Genomic DNA, 12,936 nt, shown 5'->3' on the forward strand with positions numbered 1-12,936 from the left:
AGGAAGTCAAAGAGATTATGCTTAGAACAAATGGAAACTGAAAACAAAAACAAAACCAAGAAAACTCAGAGAGATAAGAGAGGATATCGTGGTGATAAAATAATAATGATGCTTCAAAGAAACAACTGGAGACCAAGAAAGAACTTAAATCAATAGAAAATAAAACACACAAATTAGATCAATCCAAAAAGTCCAATATCCAATAGACACCCCAAACGAGAGGACAGAGAAAACAGAGAGGAGAGAGAATTTGAAAAACAGTACTGGAATATCTTCTAGAACTAAAGGACACTAGTCTCTATTTTGAAAGGGCCTACCAAGTACCCAGTAATGAATGAAAAAAAGAACCAAGTAGACATAGCATCATGAAATTTCAAAATACTGAGGATAAAAAGAAGATCTTAAATCTTTCAAAGAAAAAATTAGGTTACGTATAATGGCTTCAAACTGTCCAACAGCAACCGGGATGCTAGATAGAACACAGTGAAGCAATGCCTTCAAAATTCTGAAGGAAAATTTTTTCCAGTCTAGAATTCTATACCTTGCCCCAATTATTAATCTGGTGCTAAGTTAGAAAAACACATTTTTTCATGTGTGGAATGATTCAAAATACATATCTCACACACCCTTTCTTAGAAAACTACTAGAGGAAGTACTTTAGCAAAACCAAGGAAAAAAATCAGTAAACAAAAAAAGGAATCTAGGAAAGGGATACAATACAAGAGAATTATAAGGAAAAGTTCCACTATGACAGCTTTGCATCAAGACCAGACAACAACCAGGACAGACTGGTACAGGATGAAAGATGTGTGAGGCAGATCTCCAGAAAAATAATGGAACCAATAAACTATTTGATGTACTTAACATTTTTTTAAAAAACTACAGACCTACTTTGTTTTACTGTACTTTGCAGATATTGTGTTTTTTACAAATTGAAGGTCTGTGGCAACCCTGCATTAAGTAAGTCTATCAGAGCCATTTTTCCAACAGCATTTGCTCACTTTGTGTCTCTGTGCCATGTTCTGGTAATTCTTGCAATATTCCAAAATTTTTCATTATTATTATGTTTGTTATGGTGATCTGTGATTAGTGATCTTTGATGTTACTCTTTTAATTGTTTGGGGGCACCACATGCCCATAATATGGCAAACAACTGATAAGTGTTGTCTGTGTTCTGACTATTTCACAGACTAGCTGTTCCCCCACCTCTCTCCCTCTCCTCAGGCCTCCCTATTCCTTCCTAATATTAAAATTAGGCCAATTAATAACCATACAATGGCCTCTGAGTCAAGTTAAAGGAAGTGTTGCATACTTCTCACTTTAAATCAAAAGCTAGAAATAGGGCTTCCCTGGTGGCACAGTAGTTAAGAATCTGCCTGCCAATGCAGGGGACACAGGTTTGAGCCCTGGTCCAGGGAGATCCCACATGCCGCGCAGCAACTAAGGCCATGTGCCACAACTACCGAGCCTGCGCTCTAGAGTCCACAAGCCACAACTACTGAAGCCCGCGTGCCACAACTACTGAAGCCCGTGTGCCTAGAGCCCGTGCTCTGCAACAAGAGAAGCCACTTCAATGAAAAGGCTGCACACCACAACTAGAGAAAGCCCACGCGCAGCAATGAAGACCCAACGCAGCCAAAAATAATAAATAAATAAAAGGAAAAAAAAAGCTAGAAATAATTAAGCTTAGTGAGGAAGGCACGTCGAAAGCTGGGATAGGATGAAAGCTAGGCCTCTTGCACCAAACAGTTAGCCAAGTGGTAATGCAAATGTAAAGTTCTTGAAGGAAATTAAAAGTGCTACTCCAGTGAACACATGAATGATAAGAAAGCAAAACAGCCTTATTGCTGATATGGAGAAAGTCCAAGTGGTCTGGAGAGAAGATCAAATCTGCCACAACACTCCCTTAAGCCAAAGCCTCATCCAGAGTAAGGCCTTAACTTTCTTCAATTTTATGAAGGCTGAGAGAGGTGAGGAAGCTATAGAAGAAAAGTTTGAAGCTAGGAGAGATTAGTTCATGAGGTTCAAGGAGAGAAGCCTGTCTCCAGACCATAAAAGTGCAAGGTGAAGTCGCAAGGGCTGATGTAGAAGCTGCAGCAAGTTATCCAGAAGATCTACCTAAGACAATTAATGAAGGTGGCTACACTAAACAACAGATTTTCAATGTAGACGAAACAGCCTTATTTCAGAAGAAGATGCCATCTAGGACTTTCATAGCTAGAAAAGAGAAGTCAATGCCTGGCTTCAAAGCTTCAAAGGACGGGCTGATTCTCTTATTAGGGGCTAAATTTTTTTATCAATAAAGTATGTTTAAATTAAGCTATGTACATTTTTTTAGACATAATGCTATTGCATACTTAACAGAATATAGTATAGTGTAGACATAACTTTTATCTGTGCTGGGAATCCAAAAATTTCGTGTGACTCACTTTATTGCAATATTTGCTTTATTGCTGTGATCTGGAACCAAACCCACAATATCTCTTAGGTATGCCTGTATTGTTAGGCACTTAAAAGATCTAGCAGAGCAACTGAGGGGAAAAAAGTGATTGGTACAGAAAGATAAAGCAAAACAAAAACAAAAACAAGCAAAAACCCCACAGTTACTAATCCCAGAAAAAATAAAAGGTTGTACAAGAAAGAAAAAACAACCATAGTTATTACTTTTCCCAGCAGTGAATAATACATATACTGTCATAAAATATAGGTACCAACTACTGATTTAATCAAAGCTGTGACATAACTTCTCTAGGAAAACCAGGTAAAAGGGAAGTGAAGATATTGGTAAAAGAAAGCTAAATCTTTATCTCCCATAATAAGAATACAATAGATAATGTCTAAAATTTATAATTCATGAAACAGCAATATGTGGTCTTATTTGGAAATATGGAAATAAATACTAGCAAAAAAAAAAAGTAGTTCCATCAAAGAAGTTGAACTAGGGATGGGAAGAAAGGGGCAGAACACTGCTATTCTCATTGTAAGCCTTTTAGAAGTTTTTGTTTTTTGTTTAAACTATGTTAACAGTGACTCTCTGAGTGGTAGAATTTCAGGATGTTTTAATTAATTTTTTTCTCTTGGCTTATCTAAATTTTCTATAAAATTACTTGTGTAATTAAAAAAAATGTTTTTAAGTGTTGTTTTTTTTTTTTTTTTTAATCCACAGCATAAGTGTTACAAAAGCCTGCACAAATTAGGGACTGAACTTCCTTTGGGGCCTTACCTTTTATCGTGGTCAAAATGAAGAAAGCAATGAGGGTGTTGTTGATGGCGCAGGTAGACTTGGCAACACAAGACAAGACCGTGTAGGGATTTAAGAGATAGCTGGGGAAAAACACACATATTTGGCATTAGTAATCCTGGTCAAAGGACCAGGGAGTCCTGGCCACCATAGCCAGGAAGTTCAAGAGGTTTACTAAAACCATACTCAAGGGAAGGCAACTTCTTAGAAATAAGTTTTCCTAAGTAAAAGAGGATGGAGTGGGGTGGTGGCCAGTGAGTAAAAGGCACTGAACATTCACTGCCTATTCTGTGCTATGTGTTATATGGAAAACCATCATATTTCATCATCACGGATCCTGTAAACCAGCAATAACATCATTCCCATTTTGCAGGTGAGGAAACTGAGACTCAGTGGTTAAGTAGCCTAAGGTTTTACAAGCTAATAAATACATTCAAAATCAGGTCTTTCTGGCAATAAACCTATATTTTTTATTACTTCAGGTTTCAAAAATGATAAAAATTCTACCAATTCCCACAGAGCCCTATATTTTAGGAATGGCTACAGTTATCTCTGAAAACCAGGAAAGTACTGTTTCCTCAATCAGGTTCCTAAGCTCTGACATAGGCTACCCCATTCAAGAGGTGAGAGCAGCTTAAGTTTAGTTCTCTTGGCAGCCAAGCTATATCCACCAAGCCAGACCCAAAGGACAGAATAAGTATCTGCTGAATTCAGTAAGCTAGTGGCCATTGAACTTCACAGGACAACCTGAACTTTCACTGGGAGGGAATTAAACTGAAACAGTCTTTTCCTGAGGTGGGAAGGAATGGACTGAAAAAATAAATTTGAAATGCTGAATAGGGAAATCTTATACAGTCATAACTGTGTTTTTATTTATTTTTACCCTGCTTCCACAAAAGATTTGAGGCAGCTCAAATGAGAACAGATAATAAAAAGTGAGAGCAAAATTAAAATACAAATAAAGAATCAAGACCAGGGCAAGCATAAATAAAAGGAAAAAGTAAAGGCTAGGGAAAGAAGAACAAATGGGTCTTCTACAACACTGTAGTAATCAGCTTTAAATCTGGCTCTGAGTTTCCTGGCAGACAAAGTGAAAAGGGAGACCAGTTACATAATTCTGATTATCAGATAGGAAGAAACATACCAGTGTCTCAGGGAGAGATTATAATTATTATGCGCAAATAAAGACCTTAAATCCAATACCTCTCAGAGCTGTAAGATTAGCAGTTCTAAAGCTAAAGGCCCAGAAATTGTTGATTTTTTTTTTCAGCAATTAGATAGGCTTGTTCTACAACCTTTAAAGAAATGGCTGCTGCTATTACAAAACTACCCCCTGGAGACATAGGAGTCCATAAGGGATTCATAATGTTGCCAAACCTCTAGTTCTATTAGGTACTTTCCACCAATATTTCTGAAATACATAGATATGAACCGATACCTCAAATGTGTTTGGTGGGAGGAGAAAAAAAGCCATTTCTAAATAGCAGGTGATGTTCAAGAAGCAGCTACGCAAGCCACCTATCTGGAATACTGAATAGAAGAGTCACACACAAGGCAAAGGGTTGAATAAACTGTCCTCATAAGGCCCCTTCTAAATGTGAAGCTCTAAGGTCATGTTTTTCCATGAGGAAACTTGTCTGCCTTGTTTTACTGTGTATCCTTAGGAACTAGTATATTATTAACATTTACTATTAGTTGACTGAATAATTATTCCCATTTGCCGATCTCAGGAATATAAAGAGGAATAACCTGAAAGAATTAAAGTTATAGGCAGCACTGGTACTCCTAAAGAATTCTTTCATAGAGCCTCAGTAAGTTCCACTCTCTCATACTGGTCATCCAGCTGGGATGGGTCTGTTTGGTACTTTACTTCAGTTTTCTGAACTACAAATGGGGGACTAAATTGTATGTGAAACATAGGAGTTGCTTGAAATAACTGCTGCATAAAGATCAGAATTTTATGCAATCCATATATCACAATTGGAAAATCTTGTTTTTTTAGAAACACTGGTTACTAGGAGGCTGGAACCAGATCAGCATCGAGTGAAAAAGCATTTGTGAAGGGTCGATTGTGCATGTGCTTGTGTGAGGCTTTGTCCCAACAGAGACAGGATGGCTCTGTCTCTTTTCCTGGCCAGAACCCCAGTTGTGCAACAGAACTATAGCAAATACTTGATGACTAAGACTGCAAATCTCCAAAAATACAACAAACAACATGAGAAAGTCTCATCAGATTTTCCTCACATTCATTGGCACCGAGCCCTGTTTTGTCAGAGAATACTTACAAGAGGGCCACTTTCAGAGGGATGTAACGCATTTCCATAGGGGTTCGGATGAGTTCGGCCACATCTGGGGCATACTGGTCTAGTTCTAGGAGGAGTTTCTGCTTTTTAAACTGGAAAAAAAATGACAAAACACATGAAACAAATAACTTCCCATTGCTTTTAGGATGGAAAAAAAAATGACAAAACACATGAAACAAATAACTTCCCATTGCTTTTAGGATGAAGACAAAAGTTCTTCCATGGCCCACATTGCCTGTCTGACCTGGCCCTACCTCTCCAGGGTCATTTCACGCTCGCTCCCCACACCTCTCACTTTCTGGGTTCAAGCACCATGAACATGCCACTGCCCTCCTGCTCCCAGCTCTTTGCATTTAACCTAGAACAAACAACCTCTTCTTCTCTTTCCCTAGTTAACTCCCACATAAGCTTTAGATCTTAGTTAAATTGTCACTTCCTCAGGAAGGCACACTCACTGCCCTGACTGTAAAAATCTCATAACACTGTTCACAGTTAGAACTTTTTTATTTATTTATGTGACTATCTTTCTCCTTCACTATACTATAAGTTCCATGAGGGCAGAGACCATGTTTATTTGCGAATACCTGGCACAGTGAGCAAACAATAAATATCTGTTGAATGGCTAAATGAAAGATTGAATGGCAAAGCAGTTTTTAGTCATTTTTAAGAGTTATCATCAGTGGCCTAAGGATTCCAAAGTTCCATCAAAGCGAAATATTTTCATGCAAAGTGGAACGATCCCCTGAATGTCACAGTGTCCTGGGTTTTCTTCTGAGCTCTCCTGTTTCAAGTTTTTGACTTCCACAGAGGAAGTGGGAAATGACCATGATGAAGAGAAGGAGGAGGAAGGCTGGGTGTGGCTGGGCAGCCAGATAGTTTACAGGGAGTGAGATGGGGGTGGAAAGCTCTTGCCTTCCCCTGTGTGTGTCCCAACAAGCTCATGGGTGTGTTCCAGATTGAAAAAAAGCTAGGCAACCCTATAAGCAAACATGGGTCACACTACAGATAGAAAAAGCCTCTGAACCCCAAAGGGGTAGCCCTGCTGATTTAATGATCTTAGATAGTATAAAATCAATGCCGCAACCTATTATAAAACAGAGTAATTCAGAGAAGCCAAAGTAGTGTGTGATTAAAGATTTAAGGATGAAAACACAGATGGCAACAGAATACTGCATTACACCATTTACATAAAGTTAAAAGCATGCAAAATAACACTATATGTTACTTAGGTATATTTACAAATGCACAAAAAATTAAGGCCATGTGTGGGAACAATAAACACTAAATTCAGAACAGTGGTAACTGGAGAGAAGGAGTAAGGAGACGAAAGTACCAGAGAGAGGCAACTCTATGTAAAATGTTTTATTTTTTAAGCTGAAATAGGTTCACAGCATGTATTATTCTTTATATATTTTTGCATGTCTTAGATATTAAAATTTTTAAACTAAAAAAAATTTTTTTAAGAGCCATCTTTCAGTTCAAAAGAAAATCCCAGGATAATCATAGAAATACAGGTAACCACAGATTTCTTGCAGAGGTTTAGGTAGAGGCTTAATCAAAAAACCTGAACAGGGCTTCCCTGGTGGCGCAGTAGTTGAGAGTCCGCCTGCCGATGCAGGGGACACGGGTTCGTGCCCCGGTCCGGGAAGATCCCACATGCCGCAGAGCAGCTGGGCCCATGAGCCATGGCCGCTGAGCCTGCGCATCCAGAGCCTGTGCTCCGCAACAGGAGAGGCCACAACAGTGAGAGGCCCGCGTACCGCAAAAAAAAAAAAAACCTAAAGGAGACGAAAGTACCAGAGAGAGGCAACTCTATGTAAAATGTTTTATTTTTTAAGCTGAAATAGGTTCACAGCATGTATTATTCTTTATATATTTTTGCATGTCTTAGATATTAAAATTTTTAAACTAAAAAAAATTTTTTTAAGAGCCATCTTTCAGTTCAAAAGAAAATCCCAGGATAATCATAGAAATACAGGTAACCACAGATTTCTTGCAGAGGTTTAGGTAGAGGCTTAATCAAAAAACCTGAACAGGGCTTCCCTGGTGGCGCAGTAGTTGAGAGTCCGCCTGCCGATGCAGGGGACACGGGTTCGTGCCCCGGTCCGGGAAGATCCCACATGCCGCAGAGCAGCTGGGCCCATGAGCCATGGCCGCTGAGCCTGCGCATCCAGAGCCTGTGCTCCGCAACAGGAGAGGCCACAACAGTGAGAGGCCCGCGTACCGCAAAAAAAAAAAAACCTGAACAAACTTCAAAAACCTCCCTTTGATCATCTCTGGGAGTCCAAGTTAAGTGGTGGGAATTATCATCAGTAAGATTTATGCTGCCATTCACAGCTGGGGTTATTTAATTAAAAGGGAAAAATATAAACTAAGATGTTTTTATCAGAGAGAAGGGGGCTGGCTTAGCAAACAAAGCAGTCAATGAGGACAGCTGCAGCAGTGGTGGAAGGACAGAGGCCCCACTAGCTAAGGGTTCTAGAGTTCTACTGCAAAAAGAAGGCCACCTGGAGGGTGTGAGAGCCACAAAGAAGGCTGTTAAAAGGAAACAGGGAGTTCACCCAGTAGCAGCCAGAGAGACAGATGGGAATACAGGCCCATTCCCCAGGCTGGAAGCCAGCCAGCAGGACTACAGTAAGAGATGCAGGCAGTTAAACAGGGATGTGTAGGCCCTGGGCAAAGGTGACACTGTGCCAACAAGGAAAGAAAACTTCCTTGTAACCCCGATCTTCCAAAATACTTTAAAACAGAAAGATTTTATGAAAGGAGAGTCTCCACGAGAGAAGGGCAGTCAGGTCAGCAGTCCCCAGATTCGATGCTACCTTTCTTTTTGTCTCCCCCAATCTCACCAGCACAGGTACCATTATGCCTGGCCTTAGAACTCAATATTGACTCAGATCCCCTAAGCACAGACAAAATCCCTTTAAAACAACCCCATGCATCCAGTTAGAGACAGGAAAGTGGCTAAAAATCTAAGGAAAATTAAACACACACACACCAAGAAAATATTAGAAGTATAAAAATAAATGAGGGGCGTCCCTGGTGGTACAGTGGTTAAGAATCCGCCTGCCAGTGCTGGGGACACGGGTTCGAGCCCTGGTCTGGGAAGATTCCACATGCCCACAGAGCAATTAAGCCCGTGCGCCACAACTACTGAGCCTGCACTCTAGAGCCCGCGAGCCACAACTACTGAAGCCTGCACGGCACAACTACTGAAGCCCGCGAGCCTAGAGCCCATGCTCCGCAACAAGGGGATCCACCACAATGAAAAGCCCGCACATCGCAATGAAGAGTAGCCCCCGCTCGCCGCAACTAGAGAAAGCCCATCCACAGCAATGAAGACCCAACACAGCCAAAAATAAATAAATAAATAAATAAGGTTAAAGAGTACAATTTAAAATCCAAAGATAGGTATATTTCTAGGTATATTCAGAAGCCTCAACAACAATGAGATTTAAAGCAGGAGAGGTTAAAAGTGACCTAAAAAGTAATTACCTGAATGTGTTACCTTTGTAGTCATTAATCAGCTTTTCCATATGTATGTTATATTTTAGCAGAAATTTTTGAATTAAAAAAAATCTCCAGGGTGGAGTTTTCCTTCCCTTTTACCCACTACCCCACGCAGCCATTTCCCTGTCCCTTGAAAGGTTGATTTTTGCAAGGACATAATTCCCCTACTCCAAATAAAGAGATTCTTCTAATCACTGAAGCTGTGTCTACACCCCTTTGCATCCCCAAAACCTATGGGGGGGGGGATGAATATTCCACCCCCACTGTATCTCCAACCGTTAGCCTCAGCACATTCCAAATTCAGGAACCTATCCTCCAAATTCACAACCCTCTAAGCATAGTAGGGGATACAGGTTTTTATCACTCCCTATCAAACCACCTGCAGCTTTCTAACATGAATTCTGAGTTCCAAATAAGCGCAGTCTCAGCAAAGGACAGACTAGACTAACATTGCTTCTGTCAAGTGAGGCAGATGTAAACTGTCATGAGAATCAACTGGTCACAATCAATCAGCATTCATATTCCACATGCTCAAGTTGGAGATTGGGGTGGGGCTGGAGTCTTCCATCTCTGCACCATAGTTTACCAGGATGCATTTGGGTGCAGACATAGCTTCATTACCAGGGATAAAAAATCTCAAATTCTAGCAAGACTAAAATACTTCCAGACTATATGATATGGGCCCATTCTGACAAACTGGGAAAGATTTGGGGGAAGATGTGCTAATATTCTATCCAAGTCAACAGTAGTATGTTAGTATCATCAAAGTCTGCCATTTAGAATGAGTTAATTTTTGACACAGGGTAAATGAAACTCTTATTCTAACCAAGAAACGTAATGTTCTAGTAGGCTGAATTCTGAGGATGGAGAAGCAAAACTATTCCAGAATTTTTATTTGGTGATAAAGTTTTATCTTGGTGATAACAGATAGCATACCCTGCCTTGGTGTGCTCAAAACCAGGGTATTGACAATAGCTCATTCAGTTTTCTCTCTCCCTCTTTAAATCACACAAAGAAAAAAAAAGAGATCTCTATATGTTTCCATATAAAGTCAGAAATAACTAAGAAATGAATTAAAATTACTGACGCACTAAATTAAAAGTATCTCTTCTATTGACACTGAAGCTGACTTTGTTAAGAAACTCACTAAAACCTAGTTTCATTATTTCCCCATAAGCTTCTCCTCCCCTTAAAAATTGTTTTAACTGGAGTATATGACGGCTGATCAGTAAAAGAAAAAAAAAAAAAAAAAAAAAATGAATGCATATGATGGTAGCATCTCTAATCAACTTTCATTAAAACACATTTCAGAAAAAAAACCCCAACACATTTCAGTTTTATATTTTCTTTGAAAAGATCTGATTGTGTTCTTAGATGAAAGCCACCAAACCTCCCTTAGATATTCACATATATCCCATATATACATGCTATTATTTTCTCCAGTGTTTTATATTTAAAACTTTCAAACTACAGAAAAGTTGAAAGAATAATTCAATAAAACACGTAGATCCACCAACTGTTAACATTTTGCCACATTTTCTTTATCTCTACACACACACACACAGACAAAAGCACACACGGGAACCATTTTTCTTCCAGAACCATTTGAAAGTAAGTTGTAAACATCATGACCCTTCACCCCCTAAATTTTTTTTAATAGATTTTTTTTTATAAAACTTTTATTTGTTCTGGACTTAAATCCAGAATATATAAAGAAAACTTAAAACTCACTAATAAAAAGATAATAAGCCAATAAAAATGGGAAACAAGTTGATCAGACTCTTTACAAAAGAAAACATATAAATGGCAAATAAACAAATGAAAATATGCTCAACATCATTAGTCACTAGGGAAGAGCAAATTAAAACCACAAGGAGATACCACCAGTGACATGCCCACTAGGATGCTGAAAGTAAAAGTACCAAGGACACTATGATAGGCAGACTAGTGGCCTCCAAAGATGTCCATTCTAATCACTGAAACATGTGAATCAATCCATCTTGTAATAGTCCCCAGATAAGTCTTCATTATTGTTCTTTTACTCAGTAAATGCTTGTCCTTCCTTCCATCTATTTCCTTCTTAGACACATTTTTTGATCATTCTTTTAATGAAGGTCTGCGAATGGCAAATTCTCTACATTATTTTTTCTATCTTAAAATCAGAAAGATGATTTTAATCTTATTTCTCAATAAAATAATAACATACATTTGTAAAGCAAACAATTTTAAGAATATTTCTCTAAAGGCTTTCTGGAATTCCTGAAGGAAATTTATCTATTTTAGAAAGAAAATTCCAAGGAATTATGGAAAACAACATAAAATTATCAAGTAGCCCCCTCCCCCTACAACACACAGTAATCATTCTGGTACAAAGCACTTTTTTTTTTTATACAGCAGGTTCTTACTAGTCATCAATTTTATACACATCAGTGTATACATGTCAATCCCAATCGCCCAATTCTCATAGATGAGATAAAGAGGGTTTTTTAAAAATTAATTAATTAATTAATTTTTGGCTGCCTTGGGTCTTTGTTGCTGCACGCGGGGCTTTCTCTAGTTGCGGCGAGTGGGAGCAACTCTTTGTTGCGGTGCGCAGGCTTCTCATTGCGGTGGCTCCTCCTGCTGTGGAGCACAGGTTCAAGGCACAGTAGTTGTGGCTCGCGGGCTCTAGAGCGCAGGCTCAGTAATTGTGGCGCATGGGCTTAGTCGCTACGTGGCATGTGGGATCTTCTCGGAACAGGGATCAAACCCGTGGACCCTGCATTGGCAGGTGGATTCTTAACCACTGCACCACGAGGGAAGTCCCATCCTTAAATATTTGAGCAGGTAACTTCAAAGAACAAAGACTGGAGTTTACATACACGAACTACCTTGGGAGAAGAAAATAACCACTACTATTTTATTTCTGAATTCCTCTGCTTATAAATCTCATGCCCAGTTATTTCATCTCTGGCCTTCTAGGGAATCCTGTTAAAGCATTTTACATCAGCCCTAAAATTCTCCTTTCTTTTCTCTTCCAGCTTTCTTGACATATAACATTGTATGTTTAAGGTACACATGGTGATTGGACATATTATACACATATATTGCAAAATGATTATTAAAATAAGGTTAGTTAACACACCTATCACCTCACATAACTATGTGTGTGTGTGTGTTTGTGTGTGTGGTGAGAGTATTTGAGGTCTACTCTCTTAGCAACTTTCAAGTATACAATACGATACTGTTAACTAGAGTTACTATGCTGCACAGTAGATCCCTGGAACTTAATCATCTTATAACTGGAAGTTAGTACCTTTGACCAACATCTCCCCATTTCCCCCATCCCCCAGCCCCTGGCAACCATCAGGCTACTCTCTATTCCTATGGGTTTGACTTTTTTAGATTCCACATATAAGTGAGATCATACGGTATTTGTCTTTCTCTGTCTGACTTATTTTACTTAGCAAAATGTCCTCAATGTTTACCCATGTTGTCACAAATGCTCCATTAGCTTAAGATGTATACTCCCTGGTCTTAGTGATGTTAAGTCTCTAATATGCAGTTCTTAATCCCTTAAGGGGGGTAATCAAGGACTCCTTGAGCAACTGACGCACTAAATTAAAAGTATCTCTTTTAAAAGTAACTGATAGGGGCTTCCCTGGTGGCGCAGTGGTTGAGAGTCCGCCTGCCGATGCAGGGGACGCGGGTTCGTGCCCCGGTGTGGGGGGATCCCGCATGCTGCGGAGCGGCTGGGCCCGTGAGCCATGGCCGCTGAGCCTGCGCGTCCGGAGCCTGTTGCTCCGCGGCGGGAGAGGCCACAACAGTGAGAGGCCCGCGTACCGCAAAAAAAAAAAAAAAAAAAAAAAAAAAAAAAAACAAAAAAAAAAAATGGGATTTTTT

General features: G+C 39.4%; 1 protein-coding gene across 1 annotated transcript in view; it reads right to left on the bottom strand.

Moving 5' to 3' along the window:
• The window catches only part of PIGU (phosphatidylinositol glycan anchor biosynthesis class U), a 105,577-nt gene that overhangs the window by 71,078 nt on the left and 21,563 nt on the right, over positions 1–12,936 (bottom strand). Inside the window, exons 5-6 of the mRNA XM_024743278.1 lie at positions 5,527–5,636; positions 3,224–3,324 (exon numbers count right to left, since the gene is read on the bottom strand). Coding sequence (XP_024599046.1) covers positions 3,224–3,324; positions 5,527–5,636 — 211 coding nt within the window. The remainder of the gene's footprint in view (positions 1–3,223; positions 3,325–5,526; positions 5,637–12,936) is intronic.

The sequence above is a fragment of the Neophocaena asiaeorientalis genome, unplaced genomic scaffold (genome assembly GCF_003031525.2).
Source record: "Neophocaena asiaeorientalis asiaeorientalis breed wild unplaced genomic scaffold, Neophocaena_asiaeorientalis_V1.1 scaffold82, whole genome shotgun sequence".
Lineage (NCBI taxonomy): Eukaryota > Metazoa > Chordata > Mammalia > Artiodactyla > Phocoenidae > Neophocaena > Neophocaena asiaeorientalis.